The sequence below is a fragment of the Cervus canadensis genome, chromosome 22, assembly GCF_019320065.1.
Source record: "Cervus canadensis isolate Bull #8, Minnesota chromosome 22, ASM1932006v1, whole genome shotgun sequence".
Taxonomy (NCBI): Eukaryota; Metazoa; Chordata; class Mammalia; order Artiodactyla; family Cervidae; genus Cervus; species Cervus canadensis.
Genome location: NC_057407.1, coordinates 38,267,010 through 38,286,012, shown reverse-complemented (window position 1 = coordinate 38,286,012; position 19,003 = coordinate 38,267,010). Strand labels below are relative to the sequence as shown.

The 19,003-nt window shown below is 42.0% G+C and overlaps 1 protein-coding gene across 1 annotated transcript in view; it reads right to left on the bottom strand.

Annotated features, from left to right (window-relative positions):
* Nucleotides 1-7,445: 7,445 nt before the first annotated feature.
* ARL8B (ADP ribosylation factor like GTPase 8B) overlaps nucleotides 7,446-19,003 on the bottom strand; it is a 53,445-nt gene continuing 41,887 nt past the window's right edge. Inside the window, exons 5-7 of the mRNA XM_043442382.1 lie at nucleotides 14,822-14,889; nucleotides 14,453-14,523; nucleotides 7,446-9,539 (exon numbers count right to left, since the gene is read on the bottom strand). Of these exons, the coding sequence (XP_043298317.1) occupies nucleotides 9,490-9,539; nucleotides 14,453-14,523; nucleotides 14,822-14,889 (189 nt within the window). The 3' untranslated portion in view covers nucleotides 7,446-9,489. The remainder of the gene's footprint in view (nucleotides 9,540-14,452; nucleotides 14,524-14,821; nucleotides 14,890-19,003) is intronic.

The window sequence follows — 19,003 nt, the reverse complement described above, 5'->3', positions numbered from 1 at the left end:
CTGCACAAAACGGTGTCCTGATTTCTTTTTGTTATACATCCTACTTGGTACCTTTAACACTTTATTAAAACACGCTAACTTGTAAGAATCTCTCACAGAGATTGTAAAACCCATATTCCCAGCTCCTGTCCACCGAGCTCCAAAGGTCCCGAGAATGTGTGTATAACAAGCGCTCTTGAGCAATTCTTAGCAACCGGCAATCTCAGGAAATACTGAGGTAGGTTATATTCCCTTTGTCAAGTAAAGAATCTTTCTTAAAGGGATCAGGAGTCGGGGGGAGAAGTCAAGGCTGCTACTGCCAAGACCAAATTATTTTTACCGTATCTATTTGTGGCTCAGCTGGTAAAGAATCCGCCTGAAGTGAGGGAGACCTGGATTCGATCCCTGGGTGGGGAGGATACCCTGGAGAAGGGAAAGGCTACCCACTCCCGTATTCTGGCCTGGAGAATTCCTGGGGTCGGGTCGCAAAGTGTCGGACACGACTGACCTTTCACTTTTCACTTTTTCATTTAACCATGTCGCTTCTTGCCCCTCCCACTGCGACCATCTCTCCCTTACACTGTAGTAGTAACCTAACCTTCCGGGTGTGGGAAAGATTCCAGGTCAAATCTTTACCCTTCTGAATCTGCTTCCCATGGGCTTCTGTGGTGGATCAGCGGTAAAAAAGAGACTGCAGTGCAGGAGATACAGGTTTGATCCCTGGGTGGGGAAGATACCCTGGAGAATGAAAGGCAACCCTCTGCAGTATTCTTGCATGGAGAATCCCATGGACAGAGAAGCCTGGCGGGCTACAGTCCATGAGATCACAAAGAGTCGGACATTACTGAGCAACTACACCACCACCGGGAGAAGGCAATGGCAACCCACTCGAGTACTCTTGCCTGGAAAATCGCACGGGTGGAGGAGCCTGGTAGGCTGCAGTCCATGGGGTTGCGAAGTTGGACAGGACTGAGCGACTTCACTTTCACTTTTCACTTTCATGCATTGGAGAAGGAAATGGCAGCCCACTCCAGTGTTCTTGCCTGGAGAATCCCAGGGACGGGGGAGCCTGGTGGGCTGCCGTCTATGGGGTCGCACAGAGTCGGACACGACTGAAGCGACAGCAGCAGCAGCAGCAGCATACCACCACCACCATCTTTACATAATTAGTAAGGTAGCAAATGTCAGCTTCAGAGTGATGAAGCTTCAAAGTGATGTCAGCTTTCATGTGATGACAACAGTTTAAGGGTTTTTTTTTTTTCTTTTGTTTCCTGCACTGGAAATGTCTGCTAAGTTTGGCCCTCCATAAGTTTAAACCATGTGGCTGTTGTACTGAGGTTCCTGAAAAGTTTGAGAAGCAAGGCCTGATGGTTAGCTCAAATCAGATTGGCCGAGGGACCAGGGGAGTGATTAAGAGGATGACAAAGCTGTCACATGGCATACTCATCACATTCTCAGGGTCAGGGGATTTTTAGGAACACAGAGGAGGTATAATAGGGACTAAGAAGGAACCCAAAGAAACATCTGATTATAATACAAGGTAGCTGGCACATAGTAAGGCCTTTTTTGTTGACTGAGTCTTATTGTTGTCCAAAATCCTGCCTGCCCAAGCGTTGAAAAGAATGTAAAAAGAGTTGGATCCTGGATCTTTTGCCTATAGATTCTTCTCTGTGAAAGGCACCTAGGGACTCTGCTGAAAGTCCAACTTCAGGTCTTGACCCTCTTTCAGGTCTGCCTCCTCCAGAACTTGCAAAGTAAATAAGAATATTAAGGACCATGTCGTATGTTTCCTAACTTATTTTATTGCAAGTTTGAATTCATCATGGTCAACTGCAGACCACATTGGTAATAACTCCTATCTTCACATTAGATACAAGTTCTAACAAAGACCAGGACCCCCCTGGTGGCACAGACAGTAAAGAATCTGCCTGCAATGCAGGAGACTCGGGTTCGATCTCTGGGCCAGGGAAGGTTCCCTGCAGAAGCGAGTGGCTACCTACTCCAGTATTCTTGCCCAGAGAACTCCATTCTTGCCTGGAAATTTTGGATGGGTTCATGGGGTCGCAGAGTTGGGTACAACTGAGCAACTAACAAAAACAAATCTTTTTTTCATAACCAGAGAAAACCCATTTGAATTTTGAAAGACGCTTTTCATGGTCAAACTGACAACTGCCAGTTGTAAATGTTGAGCGAGTTTCAAAATAATTTCACGTGTTCTCATTTAATCTTTGCAGAAAACCTTGTAAGCTCTGTTCCATAAGCCATAAAGGGAAGAAGTCAGGTTGGGGGGCGGGGAGGGGGTCGAATTCTCCAAGCTAGTTGACTCCAGGCAGAAAGAATTATTGCCCTGGTTTCTTACACTTTAGTCCCAGAAAACTCACTGCAACTGGCTGGCCCTCAAAGAAAAAAAAAAAAAAAGAAATCGGTCCTTCCCTACACTAGTGTCCTGCACAGCCTAAGATTTAGGGTCAGACTCACAAAGTGTTTACTTCTCCAATTAAACTGAACAGTAACAACAAAAATCTTGTGCTAGCCTTTTAGACTAGACTCCCCTCAAGGTAAATGTAGCTAAGACTGGAACAACACCCAGATTTAACAAGAAAACCCAATCTTAAAAATCAACTTAAGTAACTGTCTTGTGATAGCTTTTCCCATACATACATAATCTCACAAAAGCATCAGGGGACTGATTTAAGGGACACTGAAATGCACTATGGGAAAAATGGGTCACACTAGAGATAACAGCTAAGAACCCAGACTCAGAAGTCCAACTGCCAGGTCTTCAGATCTTAGCACTGCCCTCTGAGTAACCTTGGGAAGTTATTTTTCAGGACCTGTCCTCTCATCTGTAAAATGAGGGTGGTAAGACAGTACTTACCACATACAGTTTTGAGAATTAGATTTATTGTATATAGTATACCTACAACAGTGTCGCATACATGGTAAGCCCTATCATTGCTATTGTTTAGTTGCCAAGTCATGTCAGAATCTTTTGTGACCCCACGGACTGTAGGCAGGCTCCTCTGTCCATGGAATTTCCCAGGCAAGAATACTGGAGTGGGTAGCCATTTCCTTCTCCAGGAGATCTTCCCAACCCAGGGATCAGACCTGTGTGTCCTGAGTGCAGGCGGATTCTTTACCAATGATCCACCTAGGCAGCTTGAGCTTTATTATTACGACACATGAACTCTGTAAGACCTGCACCTAGTAGAAGTACCTGGAACATAAACAGCTGAGGTCTGTTGGAAGAATTATATAAATAAGCCCCTATTATCAAAGCATTATTTTAGGAGGAAAAAAATGTGTCTAAGGAAACAGAGTATAAAATAGGACAACGGCTAAAACTCACCATCATCTAAGAAACAGTTGAAAAAGCTTTGAATCAAGTCTAATTCCAGCTCTATTTAACTCAACCTGGTCCAGCTTCCACACATCAGGGTCCATTCAATCTCCATCCTACTTTGATAGCTGAAGATGACTGCTTACATCTATTTCAGTTCCTTCAGAGATATCCTCCACTGTAAACAGACATTACAGTTTTGGGGATGTTTTATAAGGCTGCATGGGTGAACCAATGCACTAGCCTCCTAAAACTGCAATGCCAGAAATAAACCTCTGGCCTTTTGATGACCCTAAAGAGTAGTCCCAGAACTTCCTATGTGAAATATCAGGACTAAAACAGTCTATTAAAAGGAAGGATTTTTCTACTCCAAGAAGTTATAAGTGATTACACAAAACAATGTGAAAAAAAGAAGTGATGATGACTTTCAAAATTCTGACTACTGCTTCTTTCTGAAGCAATATATACTTGCTTTATAAAGGTGGGGGTAAGGGAGAATAAACAAACAATAAAGAGTGGGGGGGGGGGGGAAATACCTGTAACCCCATGATTGATTTGGTAAAGATCCAACTTCATAATTCATAATACTGTTTCCTTAGCTAGGTAAGAAAAGCTAAATTTCACATTTAAAACTGGACAGTAGAGAACTAGTCTTCGTACCTGTTTTAAGGGCATTAGTCCCAAAGTCTATCAACACACTAGGTTGGAAAGACACAGGGGACAGAGACTAGTGGAAATAAAAACTAGTACATCCCCTGAGGGGGGCAAAGTGGCAATTCCCAGAGTAAATGCAAAGGCATTTACCTTTTGACCCAGTCATGTTTCTGTGAATTGCTGCACGTGGACATAATGATCCACTGGAGTAATGTTCATAAAAGCAAAACATTTATACTTCTGTTTTTTCAATAAGAAAACAATAAAAGATAAGAAATTGATATTAAGAGTGATGATAGTGGGAGAGTGGTAACTCAGTCATGGGTGAATAATGGAGCTTACATATGAAAAAAATTAAATTATTGGGAAAATAAATGGAATTTAGAAAAAACGTGGTGAGCTTCCTTGCCCACATGTTCTAACTGCTAAACTGCTAAATCAAACACAGCAAGTTTCCAACAAAAATAATTTTCATCACCACCATTCATGCCACAGGCCCCAGCCCTTAAGTTATTGATGCATCCAGAAAAAGTAGGAATGATACAGATTTTTAACTCTTAAGGGTGAGAAGAACTAGCAATTTCATAAATTGGCTACTGGTAAGACTATTTCTTTTTCCTTAGGGGATTATACAAGTAGAAAAAGGAGTCATCTAATTCATGTATTGGTAATAGTAGAAAAGATGGACTCACTTAAAACATAGAAACAAGATAGTACATTATGTAATACAGACTGTACAAAACTGAAGGCTGTAGATTATGTAAGAGCTGGTTGGAGACATACTATAATTAGCAATCTGTTGATGTTCTACTCCCCCCAGCTCAAAAGGGAGCAAAAGTTTCGTTGGGGGAGTTCCCCCTCCCTTACTGTTTTAAAGGAAGTATTTTCTAACTGCCCCAGGTTTCTCCAAGCTCTAAATTCCAGCAGAACCCTAGCAACACAGGAGTTATCAAATATTAAAAATTCACTCTAAACGTGCACCCCCAAATTGGATGGTTTACATTTTTCCACATTGTATACCAGAATATATTTTTTTGCAGTCTGGGAGAAATGCTTGAAAAATTTTAATGGCTTTCAAAGCCCATGTGGCTACAGCATTTCCTTCAAACAAAATGTTATTACGTCATTCTGTAAAATGTGATCTCTAGCCCTTAACTATGTTAAAATTAAAGTTATGAAATGTAAACATTTCTGTGGTTTTAGGATTAAGAGGAACACACAACACTAACATAATCACTGGGACACTAGGACCAGCGGGCATTTTCATCTCTTTCCTGCCTTCTGTCTCACCACCATCCAGATCTCTAGACTGCTAGAACCAGAGCTTGTTGGTGGGAGAAATGATATTAGAAATCCTCTACTCTTCATAAGGGAAAACTGCAGAGCCAAAGGGGGTTCAGCAACTCACCAGTCACACAAAACAAAGAATTCATTCTCTTAAACACCCATCCAGCACATGGAACCAAGCTAAGGAAGCATTTTAAGGTGACAGTTTTTTCCCAGCACAGTCCTTTGATGAATACAAGACCTGCAAGTCCCAGTAAAATGAGGTTAAGGTATCCCCTCCTTCCCAATTCCTTCCCGGAAATCTACATTACCTAAATCACCGGCTACCTTGGGATTTTAAAATAGAATTACCTTACGGAGAGAGCTTGTTAATGAAATGGAATAATAAATGACTTTGGCTGTTGTTCAGATTAAGTAACTTTCCATTGAGTCTGTCTAGTACCTCAATGACTCGTCTTCCTAAGAACATTCAAGAGGCAGCCATTACAAAAGTAACCTATTTTTATTAATAGCTGAATTTTAAACAGAAATTGTATGGAAGATATTTACTAATCAACAGGAAGCACCTGCCATGGGTTGCGTTATTTGTAGAACCGCAAACTGAAGGGAAATCAGGCAAGCCTAGTGTTTGCTTTAACTGTCTTCCTTTTCAAGTATCTTCACTGATGTACATGTTACTGAAGGTACAACCTTTAAAGTTTGGAACAAAATGAAAATATTTCACATACTGAACATAGTGGTTCCCCCAATGACACATTTCTAGAGAAAAGCATTCAGCCAATTGGGCTTCCCAGGTGGTGCTGGTGGTAAAGAACCCACCTGCCAATGCAGGTAGACCTAATAGATGTGGGTTCGATCTCTGGATCCGGAAGATCCCCTGGAGGAGGGCAAGACAACCCACTGCAGTATTCTTGAGTGGAGAATCCCAGGGACAGAGGAGCCTGGTGGACTACAGTCCATAGGATAGCACAGAGTCGGACACGACTGAGGCGACTTAGCACACATGCACACACATTCAGCCAACTGGATGTTACAGATACGGTTCCAACTACAGTAAAATTCATGCTCCAGTTCTCAATCCTCCAGTCCCTGAAAAGGTTGAATAATACCAAAGCAACATTTCAGTGTAACTGGATCCTACAGGAAAAGAATACACAAGGCAATTAGTTCCTTAGTCAAACACAATAAACACAAAAGCAGACACAGTCCAATTCATCCAATTTACTTGACAGAATCAAAGGGACTAATGTTAGAAGTCTCAACTTTTCAAAGCAAATACAGACTTAGAACAGAGGGTAAAGTAAGCTAAATTTATATCCTCTCCCCACCCTGCTCCTAGAACACTCCTCCTTCAAAGTACCACTTTAGTAGGAAGCTGCTGAGGACCAGATTGATAGCTTGACTATGGCTCCACCAATTCAACTGAAAACTTAAAGCTGACAGCCAGTTACTTCTATCCTAGAAATGTAAAAACACACACGTCACTGACCAGCACTGTATGGTTGTACAGAGTGACAGTGTAGATATGGAAGAAAAGCCAAGTTGAACTTCTCTGAAAAAAATACATAAAATCATTTCCCCAATAGCTTTGATGGAATAAATGCTCACATTCACAGTGTGAAAGATAACATACTAAACAAAACAGATCAAATGTTTTACTTTAGAGGTGTGCCTATTTGCGAAAACCACCATGTTTGATACTTTAATTAAATCTTTCCATTCTGGAACTGAAGTCAGTAAGGAGACATGTCGTGTAATTTCAGTTTATTAATAGTTTTGTTACGATTTTAAAAACTGGATTACAAAATGTTTAACTAGCTCTTGCCACTTATTTTCAAAAAGTCCTAAATTTGGTGTATTATGACAGTTTACAAGATCTTCTCGACTTAGGGACCAAACCTAAGTCTCCGCATTGGGAGTGGATTCTTTACCACTGAGCCACCAGGGAAGCCCAGTACAAGTGATATCATTGCCTCCATCCCACCCCACAAATCGCAGTGTCAGTCCTATGAATACTTAAGTGCTTATTTCAATTTTAACTGGCCCACAGACCCACTTCTTTGAAAGCTGAGCTGATTTCCTTCTAGCACATGGTCTATAGACTGTGTTCATGGTACCTTTCCAACCCCTTTCCAATGTGTCAGCACGTTCCATCATGATGCATATTTTAAGTTCAAACTGTCAATACAACCCTCAAAATGCAAGTTTATTGAATAAAGCTGAGAAGAGCAGTAAACAGACAAAAAAATGCATCCACCTAAATTAAAAAAATTCACGTATTTACAAAGTTCAGTAACTGTTAGGTTTCACATGCAGAAGTTAATGCACAGGAAAATGTTGGTAGTAGTGTCTGGATGTCTTGAAATGCTGGAAGCAATGAAGAGACACACAAACACATTACGGTTCAGCTGTAGGTCAATTAAACGAACCTATGCGGTCCCCGCAAAGTCACACAGTCTAGTTCTGGTTCCTCCTTTTAGGCACAAGCAAGTTGCCACATTCTTGGTAATGGTTCACAGTGACCATTAACGGTGTTGAGATACAGTAGCAAGTTTACATATCCCTTTGTTTACAGAACCATCCATCCCATCAGGGAAGTATGCAACATGCATCAAAGAGTAAGAACAGAATTTTAAAAGCTGAGGTTCTACTCATAAAACGTGAGTGGAGGAAAGCAAGTAGTGTCTGTGCAACACGGTGCGGTGTTTTGTACAGAATATTTTTAAGGCCATGGCAGTCTGTAAAGTAAAACTGCTATCATTAAAAGAACTGACGGCTGACTGCACTCTGAGTGCTCAACACGTTTGGAAATGCACTGTCTACATGAGTGCTGCTTAACAAAAGAAACAAAATCACACACAGTGTGAGGCAACACATAAGCAGGTGTACCACAGACTTTTAGCTACTACAGAGGGCTATGTAAGTAACGATTCACAAGTGATCCAGTTTTCATATGTCCCTTTATGTGTTTGGAGATCACTAAGCTACCAAACATGTTCATGGAAGTCTGGACACATCTCTGTAGCACAGAGGCAAACAAGAGACGGCACTGGTTCCTCCGCTCTGTGTGATTATTCAACAACCTGCGGACTGGGCATGGTGACCTCAGAGAGAGCAGGCAGCTCTAGAGTTGTCACAATAGTCAGGATGTCCAAGGGCACCGGACAGAACAGTGACAAAGCTTGTGTCGGTAAGAGAGAAAAATAAGACTTTCTATTTATCTCTAAGTATCTATTGTGCTGAAAGTCAACTTTATGACTGAATATAAAAAGTCAAGAGTTAGAGTGTCATGCAGCAACACTGGTTTAATAACTGGACAGAGAAAGAACAAACAGGTGTGTGAACAGTCTGACATTCTTAACACGTTTTATTATATTGGCTGGAATGCTCTAAATTCATGAAAGCTTTTGAGAAAATCTTCAATTCCCAACCCCTTAAAAAAGTGTGTTGAACCAGGAGAAAAAAAAGGAGAAAAAATACAGAAGTAATGATCTGGACAGATACAAAACAGCATGCCTCAGTTCCTCCCGTACCCCCAACTGCTTTCTGGAGATGAAGAATTCTCACAGAGCAGAATGTGTTTAAAATTCATTGCCTAAGATCTTCCCAGTGTAAAGAACCAATAACAACATTGATCTGGTGCCTCTGCTCACTCTTTGCAGACCATTTTTAAAAATTCCTAAGGTGTAATTATACATTTCACATGCATTTGTGAGATATATAAACATTATGTTTCTATCCCACATGAGTCAAGCTAAAGGTTTGCTAAATACTGTGTGTGGCACTAGAAACATCATGCTGTATCAAGTCAGTATCAGTATTAAGCTACTGGACTCTATAATGAAATATCATAGATAGACATTTACTGAAAACGAATAGAAAAACCTGGCCCAGAAAGACCAGAACAGAAGTATGCAATTTTTCTTGATTTAAGATGGTCAAAAGTGTGTTTGGTTTTTTTTAAAAAAAAAAAAAAAAAGCTCTACACACTGTTAAAGACAAGTATATAGGAAGTCTTTTTGTGTGTGTTGACTTTATCATGACAACTCTAGCTGATTCTTTATGAAGGATTAGGGATATACATCTTCAGCAGTGCACATGAGAAATAAACTCTGAAAAAGGCAATTTCTTGGGTTTAGGAAGGACCGTATTCTGGGAAGTACTTCAGAGGAACGGACAATAATTCTAGGATTAGAGCCAGGAAGGACTGGAAGACTTCAGGAGATGCTTCAGCTTCTTCTAGATTTTGAATGTTGAATAAGCCACTGAAGTGTGATATCTAAAGATGGAGGGGAAAAAAGTGAAGATGTTAAGATATCAAAGTGAAGAAACTAGATATCAGAGATAATATTTAAAATGCGGCTATTTCAAAGCGTATGTCAGGCCTGCCCTCTTCTTTTCTGCCTCTCTACTACTATAATACATAGGTATCTGTACCTGTACTGCCATTCTTCATTACCTGACCTTTGAGAGGTTAATCTGGAAACTCGAGGAACTCAACAGTCTCCAATTTAAAAGTTAAATTGTGTACAGAACAGCATGTGCCTTTCTTTATTCATTCAAAAGTTTAATGATTGCCTGTAAGATCAGGTATTGCATGTGAAGTACCAGAAATGCAAAGAGATGGGAGAACCCCTCTCTACTTTCAAAGGTCTTCAGCATATAATAGTTGGAAAATACGTAAATATCGTTTAGATTTGGAGGATGGCCCTCACAGAATTCCAGGCACAGGAAAGCGCAAAAGAATAAACAAAGGCGGGAAACCGTGTGGAGCTCTAGATGGATGACAGGTGGTAAGAGGTAGCTGAAGCGCAGGGGTGGGGAAGGGATGCCGCCCACTGCTAAGGCGAGAGCAGGGGTCCTCAAGCTCACCCTGACGTTGGGCGCTGGATATTCTTTGCTAGGAAGGTGGAGGGGAGAGTCTTTCCTGTGTATAGCAGAATAGTTCGCAACATCTATAACCCTGACCACAAGATGCCATTACCACCACCCCCCACCCTCAGCTGTGAGAACGAGTCATGTCTCCAGGGACCTCCAAACAGCCCCAGTGGAGCACGGCTGGCTTCAGTTGAGCACCACAGACCTAGAGAGAGCCAGACACCCTTATGTGCCATTCTAAGAGGCTCAGAAGTTGGGACTTTATTCTCAAGTCAATAGGAAGTCATTGGAGAATTTTAAGCAGGGAAGCTATACTGTCTATTGTAAACTGTAAGTTCACTGTAGCAAGGTCAACAATGGCAACGGAGGAGGGCGCCTGGGAGGGCTGCCGGTACAGAGACTGATCATTCACAACGGGAACAGGAAAGGGACGAAGGCCTGAAGCAAATTGGGTGTTGTAAGAACAGAGGAATAAAATGGGAAGCATATTTAAAATACAGAACTAACAGGACTGACCAAATGCAGTGGGTGAGAAAGAATCTTTTCGCCTGAGTAAGTGTGTGTTTATCATGGAGCTGCTGACTAACCCAGTGGCTAAAGGAAGAACAGATCTGGGAAAGAAAAAGACTGAGAATTCGGCAGTGAGCACATGAGGTTTGAGGCACAGAAGGGTAACACGTGGAGACGTTCAGCAGGTACTTTCAGCTGTACAGATCTGAGGAAGAAAGGAGATACCACTGTGGAGGTGGCAACTGAAGCTACAGTGCCTGAGAAGAGTCAGGAAAAGCACTTTTGACAGAAGGCAGCTAAATCAAAACACTGAATTACTATCCCTTGAGTTCTTTAAAATGTGTTACCCACATAAAGGATATGTGAGCATCTACTAGAAGCAGCGCTCTCTTCTATAAGCCTGGAGAATGTTCAACCTCCCAATTTTCCAGCTAACATTCATTACAGAAACTGTAAGCCAAACACTGTATATAAAGAAGAGCCTAGAGCTGAGATCTGAACAGACACAACCTGTTCAGAGTTGGGGAAACAATGTTAAGCAGGTAATTTGCACTTCAAGAGGAGGACAGCAGTGTGTAAAATGAGCAAAGCCGCAATCACTGCAATTGAAAGGGGGGAAAGGGAAATGTGAAAGTGAAATGACTAGGTTTAAATATTTAAGAAGCACACTGTAAAAACAAACAAACCTATGGACACTGGACTTACGTCATACCCTACAGACAGATGAATCCTTAAGACCAGACTAAAAGGCAAAAAGTAAGATATTCAGATGAAGGAGTAGTTACCTCTATGATAAAAAAGGCCGCAAGTATCAACCATCTTCAAAAAGACCATCTTCCCTGAAATAATCTACACTACACGTAGTTTGAGGACATATTACTAATGAAACTAAGGGACCTCATGTTCCCCATTAGAAACCTGCAAGTATAACATACAACCCAACCCATGTGCAATGAATACTCTGGGGAACAATTTAGAAAATTGGTAAATTTGGTACTAAAATATATTACAAAAGCTGAAATTAAGGAGAGTACTCTGAGATTTTTTACTCAAAAAGCTTGACTTGGCTGTTGCACTTCTCACTCCAAATAAACAGGCCTTACAAACTAATTTTGAATCTAGTTAACAGTGCAGGTCAGCTTCCTTAAGCTTGATAATAATATAAAATGAACTGTGAAGATTAGGCTTAAAGAGCATTAAGAAGGTCTCACCAGTTCTCCTGCATTTCCTTCATAAATGAGCAAAGTATCTGACTAGTTTGTCACAGCAGAAAATAAGGGTTTTTTTTCCTACCGCTTCCAACACTTTCCCCTCCCCCATGTCAGAAAACTCCACAGGAAATTTAAGGGAGTCATGGATTTACAGAACAGCACAATGAACTAAAAATCATGGTTAGTATAGAACAGGGTTTCTCAATCTTGCCACTACTGACATTTTAGGCTGAACAACTCAGCTCTGGAGGCGACAGAATGTTTAGGACCACCCTGGTCTCCACCCACCTGATGCCAGCATCGTGCTCCTCACTGAGAGAGAGTCTCCGGGGAAAAATGCCAAATGTCTCTGGGGGAAAAATAATCCCTCCGTGAAAACCTCTGCTGTGTAAGTAAATGCTCTCGTGAGGGCACAACTTAAAACTTAACAAGAGTTCCCCTCAACATAGGAAAAACATTTTAAATAAACTTGAAGTAACCCTAAGTGCTGGAACAGTCTGTTCTCAAATGAGCTAGATGATCCCAAAATAACAAGTCACTTATTCTAATTAATACAGGAGAGTTTGTGTCCATCAGCAATGTAGTGGGCTCAGACTTCTCTGGGTAGTCTTTAAAGGAAGCCCAGAACCAGTGAGAAAAACCATCAGTACTATAAGCTAATTAGAGCAGGTCTGAGGGGAAAAGGGCGGGAGCTAAGATACAGATTGGAAATGACTGGGGGAAAAAAGTTAAGTATGGTGAGAAACAATACATATTGAATAAAAGCTAAAGAAAAAGTGTCAAAAAACTCTTTAAACACACTGTTTTGGCACTACTGATTTATTACATTTTATTCTGATATACTTTGTTAATTGGTGAAATGACTATGGAAGAATGGTGAGCGAGAGAGAATTTGAAGATGGGGAAGGAGCCATGAGCCAAGAGAACAGGCAGTCTCTAGAAGCGGAAAAGGACCAAGTAATGGATTCTCCCCTCTACAGTCTCCAGAAGGAGCTCGCCTGTAATTTTAGTCCTAGACCTTAGCTCAGTGAGGTCAGTGACAGGCTTCTGACTGACAGCAGCAAGAGAAAACGAATATACTCCTGTGATGTCCCCCACAGGTTAAACACTGCAATTCATTTTTTTACTCACTCCTGTAAGAGAGTTTTGAAGTTGCTGCCACCATCCGCATGTTACAGATGAGCACAACGCAGAAATCAGGGAGTTTCAGTGCTCTGTCCAAGGCCAGTGAGAAAGTAACAGGACCAGGTGCTCCACACTGAGGCTGCCTTACTCCAAAGCCCACGCTATTTCTAGCCACTATGCAGCCCTGATGGAGAGCCTCTTTTTCTACAGTGACCCACTGAGAGAAACTTTTTCACCAGTAACCACCAACTGGGAGAAGTGAAGGAGCCATGAAAATCCCTTGGTTCCTACCCATCTGCTTTAAGGCACACGTATCAAACTCTCCTTTCAGACTTCAGTGGAGTCTGTCATGCCAGACAAGACGGCTTGAGAAGCTTGCGTCACAAAGTTATCTTTTACTAGGGAGTATTTTTTATTGCACTGTTACTGGTCTTTTCACTTGAGCAGCTGTCTAACACTGAAAAGCCTTTCATCTTGTCAAACACTTCTCTTTCTTTTCTTTTTTTAACCTTCTGATCTTCTCTATGCCAATACACTTTAATTAAACAATCCCTCACCAAATTAACAGACTGAAGTTGAGTCAGACATATTTATTCTTTACGGATACCGTGCTGGATTAAATGGTGACCCCTAAAAATTCACATCCACCCGGAACCTCAGAATTTATTTGGAAATTGGGTCTTTGCAGACATAGGATGAGGTAATTCTGGATTAGGGTTGGCCCTAATCCAGTAACATGTGTCCTTGGTAAGAAGAGAAAATAGACACTCAGACATACACACAGAGGAGAAAGCCATGCTGAAGCCAGAGGAAGAGGGTGGAGATACAAAGCTACCACCAAGGAAGGTCAAAGACTGCTGGCAGCCACACGCCAGGAAAAGGCAGGGAAAGATCCTCCCCTAGAGCCGTCAGAGAGAGCACGGCCCTGCTGACACCGACACCAAACTTCTACCCTCCTACACCTGAGAGAATAAATTTCTGCTCTTTCTAAGCCACCCCGTTTGTGGTACTTTGCAGTCCTAGGAAATTAATACAGAACATTAAGTAGGTAAAGGGTTATTTTTGGCTTATACTTGCGAGTGCTAACATACTGCAGTAATATACGGGTTTGATAAATGAAAAATCCTTACAGTGCCTGTAAACCAACCTCTGTTAAGTCTTATTTCAAGAACATCATTCTGTTATAAAGCACAGTTAACACACTAGCTCTGCAAAAATACAATAAGCTGATAGCACATAATTAATTTCATGTCTTTATTTCATTTACTTCTTTAAATAGCATAGAGCAGATTCAGGATACTGTATTTGTTGCTAAAAGGTATAATGCCTACTCTTTTTCCTGAGGCAAAAGCAATTGTACTTTATAGGAGAAATCAAGTAAACAGAAATAAAGGTAATAAACAGTAAAAAGAATGAGACATCCCTTCTATTGGTATCAACTTCTCCACAAATATCAGTCATTTCTTACCTATATTATCCTTTTCTTTGCAAGAAATTGAATAGCAGCAAATTTCTCTATCCTGAATAGCAGACAGATTCCTGTAAAAAGCAGAATTAGGAAAGTTAAGTCTGGGCTTTTAAAACAATTGTCATCTTATCAATCTATGCTCAATTTTACTTGTTCTTTTAAATAATTATACTGAAGAAATGTTATTACTAATAAAATTTACGGGTTTACTTCTCTAGTATGTCAAGTTTACCTACCCCAAAATAGGGCTATGATCATTACTAAATAATGGAGCAAAGCTAAACAAAACAGTGGGCAAAACAGTGTATCTTATGGGCAAAATAGAACCAATTTTTTTAAAAAAACCCATCATTCATTCTTAAGACATACATTTTTTCAATTAGCTGTTTCTCATCCAACGCATTAGGAAGATCTCTCTTGTTTCCAAGTACTAGCACCTTTAAAAAGAAAAGTCATTGAGTAAATTTTATGTAAGAAAACATCACAGAAGCATATTCATATGTGTACACAGTAAAATCAGGTTACCTCATGCCATAGTATTAAAAGCATATTTACATGACCAGTGGCCTATCTCATTTCACTTCATAATTCAAATAAGCATTTACTCTAACTTCTATTAATGCCATGCAGATGTCTAATTCAATATGTGGCTACCAACTTCTGTTTAACGCAGAAGCGTGGCCAAGAGGAGCTACCCCTCGCCCAAGGCCAGGGGCGGCGACCAAGAGCACCAGGCTGCAACTGCGCAGGAGCAGCCGAGAGGAGCTACCCCACGCCCAAGGTCAGGGGCAGAGGCCAAGACAAGCTACCCCACGCCGGAGGTCAGGGGCAGAGGCCGAGACAAGCTACCCCACGCCCGAGGTCAGGGGCAGAGGCCGAGACAAGCTACCCCACGCCCGAGGTCAGGGGCAGAGGCCGAGACAAGCTACCCCACGCCCGAGGTCAGGGGCAGAGGCCGAGACAAGCTACCCCACGCCCGAGGTCAGGGGCAGAGGCCGAGACAAGCTACCCCATGCTGGAGGTCAGGGGCAGCAGCCGAGAGGAGCAATCCCATGTCTAAGGAGCGGCTGCTGCGGCAGGCGCAGGAGGGCCGAGAGGAGCTACTCCACGTTCAAGGTCAGCAGGGGCGGCCGTGAGAAGATACCCCTCATCCAAGGTAAGGAGCAGCGGCTGCGCTTTGCTGGAACAGCCCTAAAGAGACACCCCACGTCCAAGGTAAGAGAGACCCAAGTAAGACGGTAGGTGTTGCGAGAGGGCATCAGAGGGCAGACACACTAAAACCATAATCACAGAAAACTAGCCAATCTGATCACAGGACCACAGCCTTGTCTAACTCAATGAAATGAAGCCATGCCTGTCCATCTTGGGTGGCCCAAGATGGACAGGTCATTGTGGAGAGGTCTGACACAACATGGTCCACTGGAGAACGGAATGGCAAATCACTTCAGTACTCTTGCCTTGAGAACCCCATAACAGTATAAAAAGGCAAAATGACAGGATACTGAAAGAGTAACTCCCCAGGTGGTAGGTGCCCAATATGCTACTGGAGATCAGTGGAGAAATAACTCCAGAAAGAATGAAGGGATGGAGCCAAAGCAAAAACAATACCCAGCTGTGGATGTGACTAGTTATAGAAGCAAGGTCCGATGCTGTAAATAGCAATATTTTGCATAGGAACCTGGAATGTTAGGTCCATGAATCAAGGCAAATTGGAACTGGTCAAACAGGAGATGGCAAGAGTGAACGTCAACATTCTAGGAGGACTCAGCGAACTAAAATGGACTGGAATGGGTGAATTTAATTCAGATGACCATTATATCTACTACTGTGGGCACGAATCCCTTAGAAGCAATGGAGTAGCCATCATGGTCAACAAAAGAGTCCAAAATGCAGTACCTGGATGCAATCTCAAAAATGACAGAATGATCTCTATTCATTTCCAAGGCAAACCATTCAGTATCACGGTAATCCAAGCCTATGCCCCAACAAGTAACGCTGAAGAAGCTGAAGCTGAACAGTTCTATGAAGGTCTACAAGACCTTTTAGAACTAACATCCAAAAAAGATGTCCTTTTCATTATAGGGGACTGGAATGCAAAAGTAGCAAGTCAAGAAGCACCTGGAGTAACAGGCAAATTTGGCCTTGGAGTACGGAATGAAGCAGGGCAAAGGCTAACAGAGTTTTGCCAAGAGAATGCACTAGTCATAGCAAATACCCTCTTCCAACAACACAAGAGAAGACTCTACACCTGGACATCACCAGATGGGCAACACCGAAATCAGATTGATTATATTCTTTGCAGCCAAAGATGGAGAAGCTCTACAGAGTCAGCAAAAAACAAGACTGGGAGCTGACTGTGGCTCAGATTATGAACTCCTTATTGCCAAATTCAGACTTAAATTGAAGAAAGTAGGGAAAACCACTAGACCATTCAGGTATGACCTAAATCAAATTCCTTATGACTATACAGTGGAAGTGAGAAATAGATTTAAGGGACTAGATCTGATAGAGTGCCTGATGAACCATGGACGGAGGTTCGTGACATTGTGCAGGAGACAGGGATCAAGACCATCCCCGTGGAAAAGAAATGCAAAAAGGCAAAATGGCTCTCTGAGAGGCCTTACAAATAGCTGTGAAAAGAAGAGAAGCAAAAAGCAAAGGAGAAAAGGAAAGATATACCCATTTGAATGCAGAGTTCCAAAGAATAGCCAGGAGAGATAAGAAAGCCTTCCTCAGTGATCAACGCAAAGAAATAAGAAGAAAACAACAAAATGGGAAAGACTAGAGATCTCTTCAAGAAAATTAGAGATACCAAGGGAACATTTCATTCAAAGATGGTTTCGATAAAGGACAGAAATGGTATGGACCTAACAGAAGCAGAAGATATTAAGAAGAGGTGGCAAGAATATATAGAAGAACTATACAAAAAAGATCTTCACAACTCAGATAATCACGATGGTTTGATCACTCACCTAGAGCCAGACATCCTGGAATGTGACGTCAAGTGGGCCTTAGAAAGCATCACTATGAACAAAGCTAGTGGAGGTGATGGAATTCCAGTTGAGCTATTTCAAATTCTGAAAGACGATGCTGTGAAAGTGCTGCACTCAATATGCCAGGAAATTTGGAAAACTCAGCAGTGGCCACAGGACTGGAAAAGGTCAGTTTTCATTCCAATCCCTAAGAAAGGCAATCCCAAAGAATGCTCAAACTACCGCACAAGTGCACTCATCTCACACGCTAGTAAAGTAATGCTCAAAATTCTCCAAGACAGGCTTCAGCAATACATGAACCATGAACTTCCAGATGTTCAAGCTGGTTTTAGAAAAGGTAGAGGAACCAGAGATCAAATTGCCAACATCCGCTGAATCACTGAAAAAGCAAGAGAGTTCCAGAAAAACATCTATTTCTGCTTTACTGACTATGCCAAAGCCTTTGACTGTGTCGATTACAATAAACTGTGGAAAATTCTTAGAGATGGGAATACCAGACCACCTGACCTTCCTCTTGAGAAACCTATATGCAGGTCAGGAAGCAACAGTTATAACTGGACATGGAACAACAGACTGGTTCCAAATAGGAAAAGGAGTAAGTCACGGCTGTATATTGTCACCATGCTTATTTAACTTCTATGCAGAGTACATCATGAGAAACGCTGGGCTGGAAGAAGCACAAGCTGGAATCAAGATTGCCGGGAGAAATATCAATAACCTCAGATATGCAGATGACATCACCCTTATGGCAGAAAGTGAAGAGGAACCAAAACCCTCTTGATGAAAGTGAAAGAGGAGAGTGAAAAAGCTGGCTTAAAGCTCAACATTCAGAAAACTAAGATCATGGCATCTGTTCCCATCACTTCATGGGAAATAGATGGGGAAACAGTGGAAACAGTGTCAGACTTTATTTTGGGGGGCTCCAAAATCACTGTGGATAGTGACTGCAGCCATGAAATTAAAAGACGCTTACTCCTTGGAAGGAAAGTTATAACCAACCTAGACAGCATATTAAAAAGCAGAGACATTACTTTGCTAACAAAGGTCCATCTAGTCAAGGCTGTGGTTTTCCAGTGGTCCTGTATGGATGTGAGAGTTGGACTATAAAGAAAGTTAAGTGTTGAAAAATTGATGCTTTTGAACTGTGGGGTTGGAGAAGACTCTTGAGAGTCCCTTGGACAGCAAGGAGATCCAACCAGTCCATCCTAAAGGAGATCAGTCCTGGGTGTTCATTTGGAAGGACTGATGCTGAAGCTGAAACACCAATACTTTGGCCACCTCGTGCGAAGAGTTGACTCATTGGAAAAGAACCTGATGCTGGAAGGGATTGGGGGCAGGAGGAGAAGCGGACGACAGAGGATGAGATGGCTGGATGGCATCACCGACTCGATGGACATGCTGCTGCTGCTAAGTCGCTTTAGTCGTGTCCGACTCTGTGCGACCCCATAGATGTCAGCCCACCAGGCTCCCCTGTCCCTGGGATTCTCCAGGCAAGAACACTGGAGTGGGTTGCCATTTCCTTCTCCAATGCATGAAAGTGAAAGTGAAGTCGCTCAGT